This window comes from Onychostruthus taczanowskii, unplaced genomic scaffold, assembly GCF_017590055.1.
Source record: "Onychostruthus taczanowskii isolate IOZ18803 unplaced genomic scaffold, ASM1759005v1 scaffold20, whole genome shotgun sequence".
In the NCBI taxonomy this organism is placed as follows: Eukaryota; Metazoa; Chordata; class Aves; order Passeriformes; family Passeridae; genus Onychostruthus; species Onychostruthus taczanowskii.
In genome coordinates, this window is record NW_024499240.1 from 9,387,960 (window position 1) to 9,413,485 (window position 25,526).

Genomic DNA, 25,526 nt, shown 5'->3' on the forward strand with positions numbered 1-25,526 from the left:
CCAGATACGTGGCTCTGCATAGGTAAGATTTGAATAATCTGCAGTGATCAGTCAAAGTGTGAAATGCTGGGAGGTTAAAATCCAGCCTTTGTGCTGGTGGTGACAGTTGGCCTTGCTGCTGCTTTCATGGTGATCCATCATGTTCTGTTAAGGTGTGGATAGGGTTTTTTTCATTATGAGGAAATTTGTCATTTTCTGGTCTGAACTCACCTACTAGCAGTTGCCAGAACTGAAAGACTCCTCTGAAAGACTATCTCCTGGTTGTGACAGTCATCTCAGTAGGAAAATTTACCATATCCATATTGCTATTGAGGTATTAGCTGCTGTGTCTACCTGGGGATCCCAGGACAGCATCCTGGAAAGCGCTGCAGAGACAGAGCTGCAGGATGTTGCAGAGTTGTTTTACCTGGAAAGGATTTCCAAGGCAGGCTGGTGTTAATGGCCACACGGGGCATCTGTTGGGAGGATATTGCCTCCTTCCAGTACCTCTTCTTATCCCAAGGACCAGTCCTTTGAGTTTACTTCCACTTTTGCCCCCATAGCTCTTCCTGGTATCCTTTTGATAGACTATTAGTCGTTGCATCTCTTGCATGTGAAAAATTCATTTTGTTTTATGTGGCTACAGAGTGTTTGATCTCAAGCCTTCCTGTTGTTTTAGCATTGTGTGTCTCTTGTTAACACAGTAATCCCTGCTGTAATGTATCCTTGCATTAGTCACTGCTATCAAAGGCTTGATCCAGTGTGATTTAATGTAAGAAATTATTCTGTTAGCCTAAATGCAAAAATCTGTTTTTCTTTCCCCCCCTCTTTTATTTCCCCCCCCCTCCATCCCACTGTGCATTGTATAGGCTTTTTATTTATTCTGCCAGATTGACAAGATTATAAATGAGAGCTGCATGTTGAAGCCTCTAATTTTTCATAAGTAAATGAATTAATTTATCATAGCTGTTGTGTTTTATTGCTGTCTCAATGCCAGACTGGCCAGCTTCTTTATTCCCCCTTTTACTTTCTAAATACTGAATCCATGTCATTGTGTTTGACAGCTTTCTGGTTCCCCTGTCAAATGCAATTTGGTGCTAATCACATTTTCTTTGCTTAGTGTCAGTGGTACAGGCCATGCATAATATTCCTGTATGTCCACTTATTTACTTGAAACCCAGCTGAAATGTCTTGGGCATTAATCTGATGAAGCTACTACATTAGAATGCAAAAATGATGCTTGAGTAGTAAGATAATGTGGTGTGGCAGATGTGCAGTAGATAACATTGAGGCTAAAGCAGTTATCTTTATCAAGCTATGATCCATTTTATTTGTTGGTTTTGCATATCTTTTCCTAAAAAAAGATTATCAGTTTTGCTTCATTAGAATGGTGCCACTTAAGATTAATTATTTCTTTGTGATCAAACTATGAGAAACTGCTTCTATTCTTCCTTCAGCTCCCATTTTTTAAATACAAGGGTGTTTCTTGTTTTGATTTGGGTTTGGGTTTTTTTTTGGTTCAAGTCATGGGACACACTTCATATACACTGACTTTTAGTGGGAGTGTTCAAGTCTTTCAGTTACTCCTTTGGAATGTTTCAACTTCCTGTTAAAGCTATTCATACATCTCTGCAGATGCTCCTATTAACTGAACCCTGAATATTTAAAATTTCAGTAAGATCCAGTAGTCTGTTATTCAAAACTAGAGCATGCTGTAGGTGTTCCTCTCCTAACTACTACAAAGGTAGGTTTGCAATGCATTTGCCTGAATTGTATTGAAATTATACTTCATAGTATGTTTTTTTCCAGGTACCTGGTAATGTTTTTTATTGGTATGTTTTGAAATCCTTCTTTTCCAACAAAGAGAAGTTCATGTTTCTGGAACACCTTGAAACTATAGGTCCCTATAGTGCATATCAGAATTTTGGGTTTGTTACTATTTACCTACTGAATTACGCATGTTCTTTGGTTTCTGCATGTTTTTGTCTACTCCAAAATCCTGCAGTGTACTCCTCTGCTGCTGTATAGAAACAGTGATGATGGCTTGTGAAAGACCCAATTGCTTTAGAGGCTGTTCAAATCTATTCTGCCTCTGAAAGAGTGCATTTAAATATGAGATTTGGGAAAGGAGGTAGTGTTGATTTGTCATAAAATGAATTTCGAGAAATGTATAGTTAATGAAAAAATTCAGACGAATGTGTGCTTGTCAACCCCATAGACAAGAATTTTTTCCTAGCAGTACTGTCTACAGATGAGCTTTGCAGCTCAGTGTCTTTATTTTGGATTACATATGGATGTTAGGAGTAAGAATTTCTGTGAAGTGAATCAGCAGTTCTACAATTTCCATCTCTTGGTATGGGAATTCTGTTCCCACACAGTGAAATCTGAAGCTAGAAAACAAGCTTTATGGAGAGCACATGAATTCTGCTTAACAATATTTGCATGTCTCTGCAGACAGACTTTATGTGCTCCCAATAAAGCATCTTGGCAAGTAATTAAAGTGCAAATTATTACCTGGTGGGGGTTTCTATTTAAGTTATTTCATACAACAGGCAGTTTTGTCTATTCTTTGAGAGCTCTGGATTCTTGAAAACTGCAGCTTCACCTGAAACTCCAAATAAAGAATTCTAATTTCAAATATCTTTCATGCGATGTGGCTCATGATGTTGAAATTCTTTCCTTGTAAAAAGAACAGGTTAAAATTCCTTTCTGCTTTTTGCAGTCAGAGTGCTGACACTGACCTGCAGGGCTTTTGTGGCCCGGTAGATAACACAGTGAGTGGGACCTTCAGTTCTGAGATGTTTCTTTGGTTTTGTAGCCAGTCGTGGGTAAGTGATTTGATGTAGCACATCAGTTCTTCTGTGTGGAAAAGTAAGATCAAAACTTAGTGAAGCACTTGAGCTATTAACAGAAAATGTTAGTAAGGAGAAAAGATAATTTTGTTTCACTTGCAAGGGACTTCAAAGAAGTAGGCTGAACTTTTTGCTTGTCATGGATGTTGTGTATAATCTTTGATTAATCAGTTTCTTTGTGCATTTATGTCTCTTGGTGGAGTAGGAAGGATAATTCTGTGGTACTTCGCAAGTCTTCATGAAACATACATGTGCCACACACATCTATGTGTACACAGTGTGCTTCTTGAATTTGGTTATATTTTGTGACTTTCCATTGTGAATGCATAGATAGAGTGTGCTATTAGTAGCGAGTAAGCTTAGTGAAACCAGCGCAGTTTTCTGGACATTGACTTCAGCTTTCTGGGCTTTAACTTTCAACTTCAGTTGAAATTAAGGAATTGGAATGTAGCTGTTGAGATTTTTTTTTTTTTTTTTTTTTGTTCATGCAAAGGGCAAATGTTTAATAACATCAACACATCATCCACTGAGAATATGGGAAAGTTTTTCATATTGTCTTATTTGGTAGGACATTAATATATTTCATATTGTCACCTTTGGTAGGACATTAATTAAACATTTTGGTTTTTTTTTTTTAAATAATTGAGTACAATACAAAATAATTTCTGTTTATTAGCAGAGCTGCTGGCTTCTTGTTCATGTTCCTTTTTAGAATGCTTCAACAATATTTATATGTGCTTTAAATTTCCAAAAATATTTGTTTATATGTGGTCAAAGGCATCTAAATCTATATCATGATAGTGGAGCTAGAACTGAAGATGGGATTTGTGGTACCTTAAAATCATTTCACCCCATTTAGGTGAAATTGTAGGGCAGATCATTGTGCTGCATTATATATTAGGGCATGGAGGTGGATTTTTTTTATTTCTTTCAGTTTTATTTTGTTGTTGATTTGGGAAATACTGAAAGAGTTCCAAAGTAAGATTGAAGTGAGTATATTCAACCTTTCGCCTCTGTGCTGAGACTCCCTGTGGTGATGATTAATTGGTAATGTGAACATCTGTGAGGGAATAGTGGAAGTGCCAGACTTTTCAGAGGGACTGTGACTGGTTGGTAGGCTTCACGTTCATGTGATGCGGAAGAACGTACCCACAATAGTCACTTGCTGTTTTTGACTCAGATGATTTAACTTCTGTTTTTTAATAATGCCTGGGGAAATACTAGTTCAGTATTTTACTCAACTAATATATGTTGGTGAAGCTCTGATCTGGTTGGATGTGAAGTACATTTTAGTGCATTTCTGCTGGTGTTTTGGGTGACCTTGTTTTGGAGAGATTTGTAGACTAATCAAGTTGGTCAACACACGTTGAATATGAGGAGGAGTAATGGTAGAGTCCTGCAGGTGTGAGTGGGGATATTAGTGAAATAGAGATGTGCTGTCAATTTACATGATTTCTATTTACACAGTACTGATCTGAGAATCTTGGACTCATGGATTTCCAAAGAGAGAATGTGAGTTGTGATGAAGATATATCATCCAGGATCCCCTTTCATTTGCTGATGTTTGTCTGGGCATGAAGTGGCTGGGGTGGGCAAGTTCTGTTTGTATGTCTGTAGCTGAAGTGCAGCCATTTGCTGGGATCTCTCTCCTGTATGAAGTGTCAGGCTGCTCTGGCTCTTCCCACTAACAGCACCACGTGCCATCATATGCAGTAGAGAGAAGCATGTAAAGGGAAGGGTATACCAGGACTGGTGGCTGACAGTGTTCCAAGTGCCTGCTTGAGCTGGGCTATTCCATCTGCTGGCAGGCTTCTGGCTGGCAGCTGCCACCTTGGTGCAGTTGAAACTGAAACTTGCTGCTTATATGATAAAAAAGCTTTTTTTCTTCTTCCCCCCAGACGTGCCATATTGTGCCTTTAAAAGAGCTTAAAGGAAAGCATCTAGAGACTTCTAAAAACGAGTGATAGTTTTTCAAAGCTTGCTAAAAATACCGGTATGCAGGAAACCCTGTTAAGGTTGTTTTTCAGTAACATGTACTTACATACCTGGTGTGAAATGAAAGTTGAAGCAGTGCTTGTTTGGTGCTCTTGGATATGGAAACTTTCAGAAAGGATTAGGTGCGTAATCACATCAGCAGTTGTTGCCTCTTTTGTTGGCTTTTAATGCAGCTGCTAATGGATTCAGGTTTTTTTGTTGGTTTTTTCTTTTAACAAAACATCAGTTAATGTGAGAATTAATATCTGATAATGGGGAGCAAGAAATCTTTGAATGTTAATGGTATTATGTATGCTCTCTCTACCCTTTTATATTTGCATTCTAATAGGATTGGAATCTTTTAATGGCATAAAAAAGTCTGTAAAGAGATTGTGTGGGTAAACCCTCACTGATGCACTTTTGGATGAGAAATTTGGGTTGCTGTTGTATTTCACTGTCAGTGTAACAACTGTGTTGATTGCAGAAGGGGAAAAAAGCATTAGTAGTTAGTGGGTTATGTCCTGAGATCCTGTTCCCTAACCATAGAGTGAACTGCCTGAAGTCTTAAGTGATGGAAAGTAAACAAAAATGTATTTAAAGTAATAGGACTTCAATTAAATATATTTCTGCATTTATTTAAAAGAATCATTGATTTTCAGTGATTGATCGCCACTAAAATGTTGATGTGCAATCAAATGTCTTTACATTGTATTTAACACTTTTCTTTGAAAGAGGAAAATGCATTATATGCATATTTATGCAATGATACTTAGCATACATTTATTCAGTCTTAATTTTTACATTTAGCTTAGTAAATGCTGAGTGACAGTTCTTATTTAGTAGACAATTAATTCCTTCTTCATGGCTTGCGTCAGGCTAGTTTCAGTAATTGAAGTTCAATTAAAGCTGCAGAGAACTAAAATGAATTTTAGTTAATAAAAAATGGGAAACATTCTATATGTGTATTGGGAAGATTTTTGAATTTGAAGCTCATATAGTGAACAGAAGCAGTTTGCAGGTGATGCATGATAGACTATGCAGCTGATAGAGGAGATGAGACCAGGAGGAATTTTTCAGGCTCTGGGAGTAAATGGAGCTCAGCTCTTGCATTCATTTGTTTTCCAGAGACTGTAAAAAAGTAAGACTGGTAAGTTTCCCTTCTTTGCAGTGATCAGATGATTTTTCAAATTGAATTGTGCTTCTTCTTGAGTTGAATTGCCTAGATAAACTGAAATTAGAATATAGTCTTTGGCAAGAATTGTCATCTACTGCTCTCGGGAGCTCATCATTTTATCTCTTCAGAAAGTTCTAGTTCCATGAGGCTGCTGATGTGCTTTCCCCTCTTGTGAGTTTCTTTCAGACGTTGCACAGGAACATGCTTCATGTGGGCAGTTCTTTGGAGTGTAGGAATTGACCGTGGAATACTCCTATTTTTTTTTTTTTAGTCTAATTTGCATTACCTTACAGATGATGCAGCAGCCTACCTGTCTCATGCTGCCAAGTTGTGGTTGAAGTGTAGATTGGAAATTATTAGTATACAGTTAGAATCATGGTGCAATGGGTGACATGTCCAAAGACTTATGCCTCAGATGAGTCAAGGGAAGTTGTAGAGTTTCCTGATAGTCTGAAAGCACAGAATGAGAGAGGAGGAAAAATGAAGCTCTTTAATTACTGTGATGACTTCGGACTGGAGCCCAGGTTAGAGAATGGAGCTGCCCTCCTTGCCTCTTCCCTGTACTAAAGCTCTGAAGGCCAAGTGGCCAAATAGTAAGGATTCATTAGTAGGCTACTGATACAGGGAGGATCCAGCAGACTTGGAAGCACAACTCTGCAACTTCATTTTGATTCCAAACTGTGTACTATTCCCATGTAAACCTAAGCACCATGTATAGGAAAATGCAAAGAGCGCAAAAAAAAAAAAAGTCTTATCACAAATATGGTCAGAACTTCTGTTTAGTGTATGTATCCCTTGTCACATTTTTTAGAATGTCTTTGTTTCACTTGTGTTAGCCAAACTTACTTAAAATTAATTCCAAGTTAAAATCTAGGTAAAAGAAGTCTTTTATCTGTGCACAGTATTTAGTTCTGTTTTAATATACCCCATGTAGTAGATATTTGGCAGATTTTACTTTGTCATGGAATGTCTTTGAAGAGTAGATGAGTTTCTGTTGTTTTCTGTTTCTCAGCTTTTCTGAAATCTCTCAATGTCCATGCAAGGGATACATGAGGGATGCACTTCTCCTGAGCATTGACCTTCTGGGGCAGGCTGTCAGAAATGCCATTCTGGTGTGATGTCAGTGTTAGACCATGGAACTCCCACTGAGAGCAGCAAAACTGAGCCTGGCCTTTGCGCACCAGGCTGCAGCATCAGCCTGTGTGGTACCCTGATTTAACTTCTAGATCAAATTACAGCCTGGGAGAGAAAGGAGTGCCATTTTTTGTCTTAAACATCTCTCTCCAATTTTTGTTGAAGCGAATAGTAGGCATCCTAGGGTTTGCCAGCCGTGGCTCCCATGCATTACTAATGTAGCATTTCGTGTTTTGATTTGGGCGGTTTTTTTTTTTTTTGGTATATTTGTAGATGCGGTTTTGGATTGGTTTCTTTTTTTACAGGCACATAGATCTTTAAATCAGAAGAAAAGGTACTTTCAGGGACCTATGTGAAGACCAGTGTCAAGTTCTGCAGTGTATGGAGGTGAATTACTAATAAAAAGCTATTTAACTTATATTGGATAGAAACCCCTGAGACTTGATTTCAGCTAACTCTTTTAGTCTCTTGGACAGAAAATAATTTGACTAGAGGATGAGGATTCAAGGCAGAATTAATAAATTTGTTAACTTGTCTGGAACTTTTCTATGTGGATTTTTTTCTCCCTTGGGTTTTCTAAAGCCTCAGAAGCCTCAAAGAACAGCGTGCTAACATTATGAAGGTGAGGCTTACCTGCAGGGGACTGAATGCTCAGTGTGGCATCGCCACAGCAGAACAGAAAGCCATCAACACGCAAGAACTGAGTCAGGAGCAGCAATGTCATTCTCATAATATGGTATTGGTTTTGTTTCCCACACTGGAAGAAAAATGTTAAAAAAATCTTGATGAATGTTGACAAAGAATGGAATCAATATTGTTAGCTTTTTCTAACAACTTAAACATTCGTGTATTTCAGACTCTTTGAATAATGCTGGGTAATAAGGTGATGTGGCAAAATGTGTTTCTCCTGTGAATCCTTTCAGGTAGCAGCAGTAAACCTGCAAAAACATGAATTCTTTGTTGCAAGGTCTGATGAGACCTCAGCATAGATAGGTCAGGAAATAGCTATAATTGCTTTTCTGGAGGTGCTCAAAACACTGAGCTGGTTGTTTGACTTCAGTTTTGATGACTCCGTGATGTTCAAGATTTTGGAAGATGTAGGCCAACTGAAAAATTTCAGGAGAATTTTCTATTAGCTGAAAGTATTTTACACCTTTTCTGTTGTGTTGTTTATTAAGTAGTTTAGCTTGCTTTTGAAAGTGGACCCTGGTATATTATTCACTTTGAGGGTTTTTTATTTAAAAGTGCTTTGCTTTATGAATATAATTTAATCGTTTGTAATGAGGAGTGGAAAATGGATGAACAAGCTTCTCTCTGAAAAATCACGTTTGAAATTTCTGAGTAATGATCTGAATAGTCTGAAATAATTTATTTCCAAGACATATCACTGTTTTGCAGAATATTCAAACTACTGTAATCAAAATTAAACTATGCCCTAAGCATGAAGATTATTTTTTCCTAAAAAAGAAAGCTTTGGATCACATTAAACCAGTAATTTGGAGTGATAGGACTCTGTTAATTGAATTCTACATCTTGGCTAAATGTATTCTTCACTGTTTTTTATTATCTACTAAAAATTTTTAGTTTAATTAGGGTAGGTAAAAAACAATACTCAGCATATTGCAGTGTATTCAGTCCAACAAAAAAGTTCCCTTTTCTTTCAAGGTTTTTCTTGCAGAAAATAGTCTCCTTAAGAAATGTTAAGATAATTTTAATCATTGCTCAGAGGTTAGACGTGCAGTCCACATTTTCATAGCTAAATGTTACACAAAACTTTGCATCACATAAGTGTTCAAGAGTGTACTTAATAGAGTATTGAAATTCAGCCTTAGAAGTGAGGTTTGTGTCAAAATCCATCTAATGAGCAATTACAATATCACTTATAGAAAATACACTTTGGCTTTACCTTTTGGATCCGATCCTGTTGTGGAAGGACAAGGACATTGCTACTATTGTAATTTTTTGAGTGTTATTTTTTTCTTGTGCATTCTGTTTTAATAAGATGTGTTCATATATGAATAACAAGGATCACTCCATGGGTAGTAGAAGGATATTTATATGGTGTCTTGTCTGCTTGCAAACACATTCATGTCCAGGGTGTGCATAACAGGCATGTGTACCTACATACCTGCTACTAACTTGGCAAATACCATTTTGCTCCTTAAATTTTAATGCTCAGAAAAAACTTAAAAATATGTTTAATTTTTCTGTGGATCTTGGACATGATGTCAACATTTAATTTGTTTACTAAGAAATTATGAAACTTATCTATGCAATTATTCTGTGAGCAACTCATGTTAGGGTAAAGAAATGACTGAAATTTATAGTATGTAGATCATTCTTTTAAGGAGTATAATGAGCAAGGCAGCAGTAGGATGTCTGTTATGAACTGATTACTGAAAGGAGTAATTCTTATTGAAGAGTTTTTTGTTATTGCCTGGGATGTGACTATCTCGTTGTTTTCACAGTAATGGTACATTACAGTGTCAAGTCAAAATAATTAGGGATGTGACTATCTCTGGAAATGTTACTTTTAGTTTCGTTGTTTTCACAGTAATGGTACATTACAGTGTCAAGTCAAAATAATTTTTTTCTAGCCCTTCTGTTCTGCTAATTCATTTGGAAATATGTATTTGTGGTTGGAACCATTGCGCTGCTTCTCAAGTTCCTGAATATTTCACAATTTTGCCTGTTAGTGATCTTCTGAGACTGCATAACTTTGTAGGTTTCTTCTTCACTTTCTGTAGTCTTCATAAACTGGTTCATCTTGAAAAAAGAAAAAGAAAACACAATTCTTCTGTGAGTGACAATGATTGACTTTGTAGTCTTTTATTAATGAGTGTGGTGGAACGATTCATGTGAGCTAGCCAATTACAAAATACATTCTAAGGAATTTCGTGATACTTCCATTGCATTTCTTTTGAACATCTCTCCCCTCTCCTCATATTCCTCTGTCTCAAATTTTATGCATAAGAGCATCATGATGTATAGGAGCTTTCTTTAGAGACATGATTGCTAGAAGTGAAGGTCAGCTGACTCCTACTACTGAAGCATATAGGGTCATGCTACTTCTGCAAATGAGGTCACTATGTGAAAGGCAAAAAGTATTTATTTTCTAGTTTTTTCAAAGAGCTGTGCATACTTTATTATAATGCACTAGAAAGTGTCTAGGAATACCGTGTATTGACAGAATTAATAACAAACTAGAAGAGACTGATAGCATTAGTTTATCATTAGGGACAGACCTTTCCTCTTCAAGGTGACAACCAGTTTTGTAAGCTTACTTTTGCCTTTCTAGAGCCTGACATATAAACTGTCAGAGACAGGGCAAATAATGCAGTCTCACTAAGCAAGGCATCAGTAGGAATAGGACTCTTGGCAGTTGTAAATAGTGAAATGTTTTTCTGCACAGACAGAAACACAGTGTGAGAACTGCATGACGTGTGGCAACATCCCAAGATTTATCAAGCCTGTCTGTACTAATGGAAGTTGTTGTGTGTGCTATGCTGTACAGATGGTTTTACACTTTCTGATGGGTTTTACAATTCAAGCATTTTCGTACTGGTTTTTTTTCTACTTCCGAAGTTCTATTGCCCCATCCTGTAATGTCCTCTAAAAAGATCAAAGCTGTTCAAACCAAACAGGCAGCTAAGTTCTATGCTGTCATTGAGTCTCTGGGGCTAAAGCAAAAATGCATTTTTGCACGTGATGCATATTGTCAAGTCAACAAGGGAGAAAATAAGAAAATTAATTTGGTTGAATTTGTTCTAGGTTTGTCTCAGGTTTGCATCTAAGAAAGCTAAATACACACAGTTGCCAGGGGAAGCAATTCCATCTATTGGGCACTTGTGAGGCCACAGCTGGACTTTTGTATTTAGTTTTGGTCCCCTTTGGTACGAGAAAGATGCTGACATATTGGAAACCAGCTCAGCACAGGATCACCAGCAAGATCAGGGATTGAACATGAGACTTGGGGAGAAAAGGTAAGTGAACTTCATAGGATAAGACGGAGTGTAGAGGAGACTACATCCTTCCTTCTTGAAAGTCCACAGTGAGAAAAGAAGAACTAATGGACATTAAATGGTCATGAGGCAGATTCCGTTAAGATATGAGAGACCTTTTTTTTGCACTACAAGGGTGGTCAAACACCTAAACAGGTGCAGAGAGACTTGTGAAATATTCATCCTTGCAGAAGCACAAAAATTGGTTTGGCTCTGAGCAACCAGAGAGAACTTTAAGATTGAGCCAAGTGCCAGTATGGCCCTACATTGAGTGAAAGAGTGGACCAGTGACTTCCCTTCCAACCTAAATTGTTCTGTGTGCCCTCATTAAATTGTAATCTAGAAAATATAAGGTTGAAGTGCTCAATACAAATTGGTTTTTAACATCATAAATCATTGTGTAGAGTATGGAGAGCCATGCAAATTCCTAAAAATTTCAGTTATGCCCTCTGGTCTTAGTGAAGTGGTATAATGCCCCTTCACCACAGTTTACTTTGGTTTAAATTTCTGAGGATTTTCACATGCCTATATAATCCAAAGGTCATTTGAAGCCAGCTCAGGACTTGAAAAGCATGTAGAAATGTGTGGGAAGAGGATGGTGCTGGAGAAGTCTTCTGAATGCCAGGCAAGGTGCCTGCTAAAAGTAGCATTGGGAATGCCTGTGCCGCAGTGGGAGCAGCTTGAGCTTTCCTCATTTGGCTTTCCACCCCCTGCCTCAATTGACCATGTGTGGCTTGGAGCATCCAGAGTTGCTGTGGGTTCTCTCTCAACAAAGGTGCTTGTTCTGTCAGGTGGAGTTTGTGTTGCTGTGTAACTAAGCTGTTAATTTAGCATTGAAATAGTATTCTAAGGTAAAATTCATCTTATGAAGTTGCTGTAATTCATATTATGAGAGTGAACATTCATTGCTGCTTACTCACAATATAGTAACTAAGATGTCACTTTCATTTTTAAGTATACACTTATTTCATGGCACAGTAAATTTTTCCTTTTCAATGGCTTATTCCAATGAGTGCATTTGACAAGTATGGCTCTAGTAAATAATGCAGTCCTTGGTATTAATTATCTACATTTTTGTAGTGCCATTTGAAATGGACTCTCCAAAATTAGCTCATCTTCTGTAAAGTTAATATAGGTGAAAGTCCTCAGTTTCAAGTTAAGCAGAAAGGAAATAATCAGTCTTGCATTCCACAGTCCTTCCTCAATTTGTTTTTTTCATTTGGATAGAGGAAGAATAAAAGCAAAGGGCATTTCTTATCTAGCAAAACTCAGAAGCTGTTTCACATGAAAGCATAATGAGTGTGACAGGCTACAAATAGCATTGAACATGAATCTTTTACAGAAGAAAGGAGAAATGTCCTTTGGTATATTTACTTCAATCAACCCTAATAAGGCTTGTTTTATGTGTTTTATGCATCCGCCATCATAATTATAAATCCTTGACATTTTAGCACTAGCATTTATATCTGCCAGGGAAGCTACCCGAAGTCAATCCTCAAGGAATGTCTGTATTGTACTATGGATCTCCATAACAGCTTTCAAGTAGTTACTAAGTGGCTTAAAAAAATTACATCTCAGTCATGCTTGAAGGGCTCATCAAACTTTGCCACAAATATCAATGTTAAGTACCCAATCAGCTGCATTGTTTGAAGTACAGTCACGTGTGCCCATGAAGGAATAAGTTGGACAGGAAGAAGAATTATAGAAGGGCTTACCAATCAGGCAATGTTTTTTTTAATGACCTTTCAAAAACTCCTTTCCCTTCTTTCTGAAGTACCTGGGTCTTGAGCTGGGCCTGGCAGCTGCTAGGCATGCTGCTTCTCTTCCTATTTAATATTTGTGTGTTCTTGCAAACTTTTCAGAGCAGAGGCTACCTGTTGTTTGTATGTGTGTAGTAGAATTCTACTACTTGGATGCTTTTGGACAGTACCAAAAAAATCTGAATAACAAGGATAGGAAAAGTGTCAGGGGGTCTTTGGGAAGACACTTTGGTGTACATTGTTTTGGCATGTAAGTAAACAAGATGAGCTAATCACCATAGCTTTTATGTAATATATCTGTAATTTGTTTTCCTATGTAGGTGTGAAGGAAGGCTTGCCATATGGTGTGTATATTGGTATTTTTCCTTGACAGCCTTTATTTTAAGGAATTCCAAGGCATACTATTATGCAAGAATATAATTTCAAGCACTCATCAGTATATACCACAAGAATACCTTGAAAGAATACTGAAGAAAGGTTGTAGAGCTCCAGGAAAGTTTTAAATTGAAAAATTGAATAATCTTTTCATCCATTTTGAGGTACCCTATTACCTTAGTTTTATGTTGCACTGTTACCAGGCTTTCATCTTTTAACCATTTGAACAGGATTCTTTTATAAGTAATATATAAAACTTGATTTTACATTAATTGGTTTGTGGGGTGAGGAAACTTGCACAATGTCTTTGTGAATACTTTTTTCTTTTTTTGGTTCAACATATGGTACACTTTGCTCTCAGTCTTCTTGCCTCGATGTAAAGTCTTGTACCCTCATGGGCATAAGTTAAAAGTATAGCTCATTGAAGTTCTGATTTTTAAAATTGTTTTTCAATGTTATTTTGAACATTGCTGTGTTCTGCTATCAGTGTGTCTCATACAGAGACACTGTGTATCTTTGTACCTCTTTGTTACATATGCAGAGGTAAAAATGCAAGATTAGTCCTACAGATCTAAATTGAGGGACCAGAGAACAAGGTAATGTGGTCCTGTGGCAAACATCAGTTTCTGCTGTGGCTTACGCCATCACTTCTCCTTATGCCGTGAAGCTCAATGAAATAGTCACTGAGCTTTTCATTCACTCCTCCTGACAGTTTGTTAGAGTTCAGGTGCTTTCTCTGAAAGAGTCTTTTGCTAATGGACCCAAAAAAAGGGAGCATTTTTTAGCCACATTATTTTATGAGCAACTGAGAACAACTCTCACAGGAGCACTGACCATCAGAAATAAAGATATAGTTAAAAAAAGTCTTTTCCTATATGGGTATTTGAAATCATGGACAGAGAGTACCTGAACAGTAAACAAACATGTCTGGAATAAATCCACAATTTTACTGCCTCTGGTTGTCCCTGAGTGAGAGAAGAATCCAGATGAAGTGAGTGTAGAAAAAAGAAGTTAGGAGGAAAAATTTCCATCCAACTTGAATGAAAAATTTAATCAATGCTGAGCATTTAATTGCTTTTTGTGTTTTTGAGTATGTAATTTCAGCTGTTGAAAATTGTATCTTTTCAGTCATGTACCAATGCTAGCCTATGACTGAGAACTTCTCTTAGTGATTTTATCCTGACAGTAATTGAAAGCTGATTAATTTAATTGCAAACAAGCTTGTATTTTGCCATTTCTTCCTTAGTACTTCATGTAAATGCCTAGTGTTTGGGGTCAGGAGGGAAGTAGTGGTGTCTATTTTCTAATTCAGTACAGAAAAGCTAGTAAAATATACAGGTTTTAACCTTATTAACAATAATCTAGTTGTCAAAAGTGTAGTTTGAAGAGAAATAATTATTGAACCTTTTATTTAAAATGGTGTACAGGGCAGTGTAAAGTCAGCTGTTTCTGACGTAACAAACAAGTGCCTTAAATTGCTGCTGTTTGTTCAAAGGTAAGGATATTTTTCTTTAGAGTTCTGAAACTCCATGAAGTTATATTTAATTAAGCTTAATTAGTGAGGACTGAAACAAAACTGTTGCAATATTAATTTGGAGGGACTTTTGGTGCCTCTTGTGTGTGTGATGTCCCTCCCCATGCCCAGGGAGGCACGGCTGCCGTGTGTGCCTTTCACTGAATCTTAATCCAATGAGTGTGTTGAGGAATGGAGTTGTGTAATTTGTACATAATCTTCTTTTACTTTTCTGCAAGCCTTGCAATTGAAATATCAGTAATGTATTGGAAGAGCTGCAGCATACAAAGTTAAAATTTGGCTGTGCTACTGTGCCTTGTAATACCACAAAAAATCTAATAAAATGGAAGTGTTCGTTATTGTTGCCTTGTTGTGACTATGTCAGTATTGGTAGAGAGAGTTTAGTAACCAAAAATGATGGATAAGTACTAAATTTTGATAATTTATTGATCTTCTATGTAACTGGTAGGATATTAATAGATATTGCAATAACAACAATAATGGTTGTAGAACCATTTCACTTGTACAGAAATACATATATGTCTTTCACAATAAATATTAATTTTCCTTAAATAGCCTTTTAAAAAGAGATACCTGACTACAGCAAGTGCACAAAATTGTACAAATTGCTCAATATACAAATGTCTACAGTAATATTTTGATGTGTTGAGAAAACCCCAATCAGCTGACCTTCTGAATTCTCAATATTTGAAAATATTGAACTGGTAAAGAATAAACTAGTGTTGCCAACAGTGGTGTTGTTTTATTGATATGCTTGTGGGGATTTCTTAATGCATCCTGAAATTCTTTCCAATCAGAAGATTTTGACAGTCTGTTCCAATTAAAGAATTTTCTGTACAGGAAATGAGAAGTCAATTATGAGAATTATTTTTGAGTTGTTAATTTACATAACCTTAATTGTATTAATTCCCTTTGAAAGGCCAAAGCAGATATTTATAATACTTTGATTACCAGTGTATTTGTGTTAGAATTGCTACTGATAAGCTGCTGCTGCAGCTGTGGTTCTGAGGAGTTCTCTCCCAAAAAAGCATTTTAGAAAACAAAGTTTATTTCACTGGAGAGGAAAGGCATCACATCTTTGTTACCTTCACAGGCAGTACTGTAGTATCTCCTTTCCACACTCTGTAAAAAATGGGAGTTTAGGTTGTGTTACTTAACTACTGGTGTGTTCCATACTGTAAAGAAATAGGGTTTTGTTCGTTTGGTTTTGTTTTGTTTTTTCCCTAAAAAAAAAGTCCAACTACTGCCTGGGTGTAGACTAAGGAGCTGTGGGTTTCTCTCTGAAGTCACTCACAGAATGTCAGCAGTAAGAGGCTTCCTGTTTTCAGGCAGGTGTTGGGCCTGTGTGGTCTGGCTCAAGTGGAATCTTCTTCCAGCTGTTTGCCAGGCTGTATTGCAGGTGTTGGGTTGCAACTCTGCCCTGTCTGTTCGGGCTCAGTGTGGAAATAGAGTGCTGGTGTGGGTACAGTTGGGAGGGGGCGTCGTGTTGTCATCTCTTCCCATGCCTCTGCTGCAGGAGTTGGGAGGAGAGGAGCCAGCATGTCTCCATGTGCTGAACCTTCTTGTCTGGTGAGCAAGAGTGGCAGGTACATCAAGGGCAGAGCTGACAGAAGCATCGAGTCGCGTGTTTGTGATCCTTCTGTATAAGGTGAAGATCTGGGGCTTTACCCATCCTCGGGCGCTGTGATTTCTGCCCTCAACCTGCCTGCACCCAGCTCGTTCCTGAGCAGATGCCGAGGAAGGCGTTTGGCTTGTAACCTCAGCTCTTGGGCAGTGTCACCCAGTGCTAGGGCAGGTGCTTTAGGGACCCTCAGTGACATGAGGCTATTATCATTGCAATCAAAACTTTGACCTGGGTCCTCTGCAGGTGGGCTGGGCACCACTGATGCCCTTGTCCTTGTTCAGGACAGGGTCTTTGAACGCAGGACTCCCTCAGCCCTCGGGGCAGCGCCCACCCACCCGAGTCCCTGCACTGAGGGGCCTTCAAAAGGAGCCATGGGGACGTGGTCACCCACCCTGGGGAAGTGGCAGGTGACTGTGGTGAGGAGCAGCCTTGCTGGGAGTGCAGGGAAATGCTCGTGCTGTGGCCATGATGCGGCTTGCCTCTCGGGGCTGGCAGGTAGGTAATCTCACAGCGTCAGGAGCCTGTGACTTGACTTGCCTGTTAAAATAATTTTATATTATTATTTTGCACAAGATTCATTTGAACTTTAGAGGACTGAGGAAAGGTGTGGTGCTTACAAACCACAGTATGTGGCTGCTGCCCTGGTCTCTGCCTGTCACCAGTGGAAAATACTTGCAGAAAGCACGTAGAAGTAGAGTGATAATAGCATCATTTTGTCCTGGTTTGCCCTTCTGGTTTATACTACTACATCTTTTGGAGGTTTCTGAGACTGAGGTAGTACTTGTACCTATCTATTTAACTGTTCTTCCTGATGTTTTCTATGACTTTGTCTAATTTTTTTAACCAATTCCTACTTTTCACCTCTGCAATATCCTGGGGCAGTAAGCATAGAATATTCCAAAGTAATATAGCATTTCATATGATTTCTATGGTGTGAAACCAAGGGGAAACTTAGCTTGGTCTGGTTGAGGAATTCAGTTGTTCCCATCAAATCACAACTGAGTTCCATTTAGTCCATTCTACATTGTGGATGCTCAAATGAACTTTGTATCCTGCTATTAGCTAATGTGCTTTCAGTGCCACAGTCCTACACAATCTCCAATTTCCTCTTCATTAGTAACAGCCTCTTTTGCAGAAATTAAATTTCCACAGCAAAAATGAGACTGAGAAAGCAAACCTTTTGGTGTACAATGTTGGTGGAACTTATTGAATCAGAATGAGCTGCCATAATAGCAGGAACATGAATAGTCATTTTAGAAATAAATTAAAGATACACTAAGATGGGGGTTTTGATTTGTTTTTTCTTGGTACTGGAGAAAATTGCTGTGATATGTTCGTGTCTGGATCTCAGCCTTTTTGGCTATATGTAATTTTGGGACATAACTAATGCAGTGTGAATGCTTGGGTACTTTACATGTTATGCAGGAATAAACTACAAAGAGAGTTGTCCTTGTTACTGGAGTGAATCTTCTATATGATTTGGACAAGTAAAAAGTAAATTGTGTGTTGTAAAAACTTAGTTGTATGGCCATGGAAAGGAAACATGCTCCACATGGAAAAAGAGAGCAAGTTTTCTGTCTAGTTATTTCAGGGGTTTTGTGTGTTTCTGAAATGTGTCTTGGTAAATCTGAGCTGACACATTTCTAGCAACCAAATTATAAATGAGTGGAAGACCTGAAAATGTCAGTTTCTTCCTTTTAGAAGCACTTCAGAATTTTTCTTTCCTTTTCCTTCATACATTCGTTTCTTCCCTTGGGCAAATGAGTTTGTTTAAACATTTGTTTCAGTATACTGTTTTTCATAGGATAGAATTGTTGACACTTCCTGGAAGTGTCAGAGGAGATTTGATGTACTAATATATTCATAAGAGAGAGCATATGTATACCTTAAAATAACACTGAGAGATAACAAGTAGTAAATCAATCCTTTAAACTTGTTTCTGTGTACATCATGATGTTGCCTAACCAGTTGTGTGTGTTGTGGTATTTTTCATGATTAGCTGGGAAAACAATAGGATAATCTGAAGGAGTGCAGAAAAAGTAGAATAAATGAGCACCTTAGACAAAGTTTTTGCCATTTAAATGGCACAAGAGCTATGTCATGTCAGGTGTTGGGGTAAGGAAAACACTTGAACTGCTACTCTTACCTCTTCTGCTTTTGGAGAGGACTCTGGAGTGCCAAGCATCCCAGAGTTGAGAACATCATATATTCTATTTAGTTTTAATTGTATTTTGGTTTGTTTTCCCTGAGCTGTAACATGCTTAACTGTTTTCCTGGAACTTTAATAGAATTTACACCTAGCTACATGTGTGAGTCACTTCTTGATGAAGCTGCATAATCACAGTCTAATCACTTTATATTCGTAGAGACCAAAAGGATAATCTTAGTTAAAGACTAGGTTAACAGAGGCAAAAAATAATTATTCTGGTGTTTGTCATTTTCATGGCCACACTGGTGTGACTTTGGACAGCAGACTTTGGAGCCTTCCCATGTGCCTGGAGTGGTGTAAGAGCCAGTGACTGACAGTTCTCAGAAACGTGTACCTGGTCTAAGCTTGCAGGGCAGGTACATGGTAGGTAGAGAAGTGCTGGGTGTGTTTGTGTGTGTGTGCTGTGCTGGACCATGAAACTTTCATCCTTAGAGACATGGGTTGGACAGCTAGGGAGGCCTTATGCTCTGTCATTGTGCTGGATGGATCTTGTCCTTGGAATGTAGTTATGATGTTCTTACAAATAAAACATGCGTCTGCTCGCTCAGTGCAGCTTCTGTGGTTGTGTTACCTTTGTGCAGCATGTCAGTCAGTAGCACTAAAATTTTTTTATACTTAATAACAGCCTCTACCCCCAAGAATTAAATGCTGTTCTGTGTTTTTAAACATGCTCGTCTCTAAGTGTTTTGAAATAATGTGAAATGCTCACTAATGGTAGCATGCTAACTCTGAGAAATGTGTGTCAGCACAGGGCAGTGCTGAAGCATATACTTAAGTCATATTGAAATCAATGTATCTAAACACAAATGCCTGTGCTTTCTGGAATCTGTGTGTTTGTTGTTAGCTGTTCTGAAATAAGATCATTAATTTTGTACTTTAAAGGAAGTATAAGCTTTTGGGTTTTTTTAAAAGAGTGAAGTTTGGAAATACTTTATACAAACTACATTATCTTTTGTTTTGATAGCTGATTGCCATTTATGATGAACAAGAAACCCCCCGTAAGATTGATGGCACCAGTGGGAATTTGACAGACAGAAATAGCCCAGACTCCTTTGAGACGGAGGTAGCAGCTCAGCTGGCTGCCTTTCAGCCCATTGGTGAGATTGAAGTGACTCCTTCTGCCCTAAAACTTGGTATGTATATCTTGTATAGTTTTTTCTTTCATTTTTCTTTTTTCTCTGTATGTCTGTAATCCAATTTTATATATTGTAAGTTTGTTTTTTTTTTAGCATCCCATTGTTTGCGTTGCAGTTCAGTGAGGGGCATTGAGGAGAAGCCATGGGGGGAGTGTCTGAGATCTGTTGGTCTGTTCAGCCTGGAAAAGGAGAAACTGAGGGACACTTCATTGTGGTCTAAAGCTTTCTTGTGAGGGGACATGGAGGGCCAGGCACTGATCTCTCTGGTGATCAGTGACAGGAAGTGGTGACAGGACCCAGGGGAATGAAGCTGAGTCATGAGAGGTTTAAGTTGGATATTAGAAAAAGGTTCTTCACCCAGAGGGTGGTTGGGAACCTGAACACATTCCCCAGCACCAAGCCTGACTGAGTTCAAGAAGCATTTGGACAGGTCTCCTTGGCACTCTTGGGGATGTGCTGTGCTGTGTCAGGAGTTGCTGACAATCCATCATAGTATTCTGAAAGAACACAAGATGAAACCCTTGATAAGTATTTTCAAATACCACAGTCATTGAAAAAAAACCCCAGGTTGAACCTAGGTTCAATGAGTTTAAAACTGCTATGTGCAAGTAATTTTACCAGTTATCTGAGCTAGTGCCCTGTTTTGGCTGTGGGAGGCAGGAAGAGGAATATGCTGATTGCAAACAGTTCAGCTCTTTGCCTTTGAAGAAGTTGCACAACTGGGCCTGCTTGCCTTTCTGACTTTCAAGTGAGCAGACTGTGATTAGGAAAGGCTGCTGCTTAATTCCCTCTTACATCAGAGGGTACTGCATGAACTGCTGCAAGTCTCGTGCCCTGTGTTGTTCCAGTGTGCCTAGATGGCCAGGAGTTCAGACTGGTTTCCAGTTATAAAAAACTGGAGTCTTTTATGTTGCACACAAAGCGGTTTGAAAAACGTTCTTGGATCGAGAGTAGGCTGAGCTATCACCTAAGTATTGGATACAGAAGCTTTCAAAACTAGATGGAAGGTGAATCCTGTGACTGTCTGCCTGTAAAGGACATGAATGATGCTCAGGAGAGCCTACTCTGCATCCCACCAGTGCCCATTGCCCAGCTCAGCCCGTGTTCCTGAATGCTGCTGGCACTCTCCAAATGCTGTGCAATAAAATCTTGAGTGTGAGCAGCTGGGGAAAGGGTAGAAGTACTATCTCTAGTTCTGCTACTCTCATGGACTAGTCTGATTACAGCTTGAGAAATGGAATGTTCACTTGTCTATTTTAATTGTATTTTTAAAGGAAAAGGCTAATTAAAGTAGTGAGCTGAAATAAAATTTCAACTAAAGTTCACTGGATGAAGCTGTGTAACTTCTAACAGATGTCTGTGTCCATTTTTGTGCCTGCTGTAGAAAATTCTAAAATTCAAGCTGCATGAGAATTTTTAGAGTAAAATTTGTGTTAATGGATCATATCTTTTTTTCCATATTCTAAAATATAAAAGTCTTTTCCCATATTTAATGGCACATAGGAATTTCTCATAACTAAACATCTTGAGACAGGACTTAATATTGACATAACTTATATGTATTTGTCAGTGTTTGGTAAGCATGAGATATGGAATATCATGTAGCTTAAGGTTCGGTGGTTAAAAGTTCTGCCGCTTAATTTTTTGCATGTTTTTAAATTGTGCTGTTACCACATTTTAGCACACTTCAGAAAGTAGAGATTGTTCTCCAAATACCCCCGAGCACTACTTAAAAAAAAAAAGTGTTTAGTCCCTTAACAGCATACTGTTGTTACATAAGTTGAGGTTTGGAGGGAGGAGCACTTCAACTTCACACAATTTCATGTAAAGCAGTTAAGTGCTCAAGCTCTTGAGCTCATCAGTAAGCTACCACGTAGTTAATTTGCTGCTGTTTATGAAATCCTACTGGAGAGCATAAAGGATATACAATATAATGTGGAAAGAGCAGTCAGGTTTCTATTTTTGTTTTCAGTGCAATACTAACATATATTTGAAGTTAAAATGGTGCTTGCTTCTCAAGAGATCGTCTCCTCAATTCTGTTTCAGATTGGTTTATTTTGCAGGATAAGAGAGAGATTTTTCTACGAGTTAGTCTTGTAACTTAGTTGGTACTCTGAAATATAATTGCTTTCTCTTCTGGATTTTACTTCATGGTTTACAATTTCTTTGGACTTAATTTTTGCCTTTGTCCTTTGTGTACAAGTGCCTATCCTTAAATTATGTGACTATTTCCATTAGAGGCAAATTGAAAAGTAAATGAAGAAATGGAAGGACAATTTGGTTGCATCAATATCATTGATGCATGAACCACAGTAGTCTGGCTTCCTGTCTAATTATTGAATTGACTCCCACTTGCTAGCAGGAATAAATAATATTAATTTATAAAGCTGTTCTTGTTCTGGGAGCAAGGAGATGATTGAATATATATGTAGGAAAAAAGTGTTACTTTCCATAGTCAAGCTGTGCTTCAAGAACTATCATGTACTTACCTTTCCGAGTATTTTTCCAGAATGCTTTTATGGGGGAAATTCATTGTTATATGAATTGTCAGATTGTGGAACAATTTTGCCTGTTAATTTCTATTGGGTGTTTTATGTTTTACGAAATCAGATCCATGGTTTTATGTAGAAACAATGGCTAATGATCTGCTTGTGTAATACTTAGTGCTTGGTGCTTAATAAGCACATGAAACTAAACACTGCTCTTGACAGATGTGAGAGAATTGCCACTGGCTTAGAGCAGACACACGAGATACTGCCTTAAAACATTTCTGTCTTTTATAAATTGTATTTGTGACCTAGTTAGGTTAACTGTATATTATACCAAATCTTAAAGCCCTTTCTGTTTAGATAGAGAGGGTAATATTGCTTTTTGGTATTTTTATTGTATGGTAACTTCTTTGAGGGTGTTTTTTTGTTTGTTATTCTAGAACAACGATCAGCTTGACTGTCTGAAATCATAGGTTTTCTGTTATGCAGTTGGTTACCCTTTATTTTTCTCTTTATCATCTGTAACTCTGAAAGAAAGCCAGACTAAAAACAATCTTATATTTGACTCAAAAGCTAAAATAACCTTATATTTTACATTGCTTTTATATATTGGCAAAAATTTAGAGCAAAAAAGTAAGTTTAGTTTTCTTGATATCAAATTACTTTCTTAGTATGTATTTCCTTAAAACAGCTCAGGAAATGATTCAGCTATTTGTTTTCTTTTTCCTGAAATAAATACTGCTCTACTTTTAAAGCTAGCTCTGTTCCCAAACAAGTGCAATTGTGGATTCTTATATTTAATTTAAGAAAATTGCAGGAAAACTTCAAGTGTTCATGGACATGGTATCTTCTGCATCCATAACACGAGGCGAGGTGCAAACAGATTTAAGTGCCTCCCTCCCTGCCACACATCACTGGATCATCAGGTGCTGTTGCTGACAGTGTCTTTTAATAGTGAAAAAGTGAAAATCCCAATTTGACGCAATCAGTGCTCTGGTAAAGAAAACATTTCATGCTACAATACAAATGGTATAAAGCACCTGCTAATATATATGACAAAAGTTAGAGAAGCACACGACTGTTTAATGTGTTCAGGCAGCTGTTTGAAACAGGGAAGAAATTGATCTACTGATTTTATTATTTCTGCAGATATGAGAGCATTGAGACAGTTGCTAAGATGGCAGTAGAGCTTGTCTTGTATTACTCTTTCTTGTGAGCAGAATTTCCCAGAGTACAATAATGATGTGGCCATGACAACAGTTTTCAAAGAATGATATAGGCAACTAAATGCTGAAATAGCTGATGTACATTTGAAAAAAGTATTGGAGATAAACTTCAGCATCTCTAACTCCAAATACCATTGCAAATTCTTCACTGCCTTTTTTTTGGTACCATGTTTCCGAATTATAAAGCTGTGTATAGACAAAACCCTGCAATGAACAGTAAAATCATAGTGTGTTGAATACTTTGTAGCTGCATAACTTCAGCCCATGGTGAGTGTAAGGTAAGACACATCCCAGGGAAAGATATTATGGCCCTCATAAACAGTCTTGTAATTTTCTGTGCCACCTGTAAGCGTGCCAGTAGTGCTCCTGTTTCCCTTTTGCACCTCATATTTGCTGTTGTTTTCTAGTGGTTTTCCCCACATGGTGGGTCAAGGAACAGGAAGGGGGGAGTTATTTTCATTATGTCAATTTGTTTTTTCCTTTTCAGTCCATATGGGCAGGAAGAAGAGAGCACTAATTTATTTATGGAGGATCCGTTTTATGGACAAGTCACTCTGGGCTGGAAATGCCCTCATGACTGGCTCAGTGTTTTGTTTGCTTCATTTGGTAAATGATAGTTGAGTACACACAAAATTAGTTGTTGCTTTTGTCTTGCTCATCTCCTTGGTGTTAAGTAGTCAGGATTTTGTCCAGAAGAAGACATGCAGCATTCAAAGATGCTTGTTGATTTTGAATACTAAGGTATGGAAAAAGTAAGGTCTAAAGTAGGCAGCTTCATGATTTTTTTTGGTCTGTTGCTTTATTTATTCTTTTTCACTTTATTTGGGAATTGGTTTGAAGATCTGAACCTGTTTTCTGAGTACAGCCTGGAAGCTGTACTCGTTGGCTATTACAATAAAATTATGCTCTTAATCGATTGTTATCTTTACTAGTGTAAACTAGTAACTTCATTTAAAGTTGAGATTAGATAAAGAAATAATTCCTTGTAACAGTTGTTGATAGCAGGTTAAAAATACTCTTGTAAACTACAGGAGTTAACTCCTCCCTTTGCAAGCTTTCACTGTTGAATAGAGCAGTGTCTTGATTTTGCCACTGAAAGGTCTAACTTCAGTATTTCAAATTTTGCGTGACTTTGTTTTATAGCAAATCCCTGAGATTTTCTCCTTTTATATGTACATGTCTGCCCATCTGATCAGTGTTCTAGGCAAGTGGAAGACATAGGTGAAAATGATGGTTGGAATGACTGATTACAGTCTCTCCTAAAATAAGCTTACAAATGGTAGTAGTGGTTGGAGTTAAAGCTACATGCAGGCACTTGTGCTTTTCAGCAGTCATTTCTTTCGGTTCTGGACATTTAATGTAGTTTCTTCTCAGTGAACATTTTTTCCCCTGAAAACAGATTTCTGGGAATGTTTCAGCCCTCAGAAGGGCTAGTTAGTACAGGATAGTAAGAGTAGTAGCCTAGAAGGTTTTCACTGTCCATTTTTGATGGAGTTGGTGGTGTTCTGGCCATGTCTTTCTGGCATTTGGGAAAGGTTACTCTGCACTCTTATGGAATAGCCTTGAAGGTGCTTCAGACAGAGAATATACTCAATTAGCTTAATGTATTCCTGTAGTCTTGGGGTTTTTCTAGTTTAAATTGTGCTTCATGGGATTGTTTGAAGCACTGTGATTTGCCCTATGTGTTTGGGTTGCTAAGTCAGTCAGCAGAGGTGCTTTCATTGGCAGTTTCTTAGTTTGAAGTCTAAGGGAATTGAAGGGAAGGTTTCTTCCTTGAGTTTTTGGAAGTTTCTGCCCTGATAGGCCTGACAGGGATTAAATTGTTACCTCCAGGGTACGGATGTTGACAATTTCTGTGTAACTTCAGAGCTCGGAAGGAATTTCTTTTCTTTCTCATCCTCTTTGAAGTGGAAGCATTGTAAGGAGGCTTGGGGGCATTTTAAACAACATTTATTGGATTAGTCCTCTTTCAAGTTGGAATTGAGATACTACAGATATGCAGACTGTGTTTTTAAATACAGAGAAAACCACATTATTATGTATTTTTAAAATTTGTGAA

The 25,526-nt window shown here is 37.9% G+C and overlaps 1 protein-coding gene across 7 annotated transcripts in view; it reads left to right on the forward strand.

Moving 5' to 3' along the window:
* PARD3B (par-3 family cell polarity regulator beta) overlaps positions 1-25,526 on the forward strand; it is a 394,903-nt gene that overhangs the window by 98,830 nt on the left and 270,547 nt on the right. For 4 of the 7 annotated variants that reach the window (XM_041403270.1, XM_041403272.1, XM_041403271.1 and 1 more), the window contains exon 3: positions 19,581-19,749. The exons of 1 other annotated variant lie outside the window; for it this stretch is intronic. In XM_041403270.1, coding sequence (XP_041259204.1) covers positions 19,581-19,749 — 169 coding nt within the window. Of the gene's footprint in view, positions 1-18,877; positions 18,980-19,580; positions 19,750-25,526 lie in introns of all 7 variants that reach the window. 2 more of the 7 variants (XM_041403276.1, XM_041403274.1) reach the window with 2 other exon arrangements.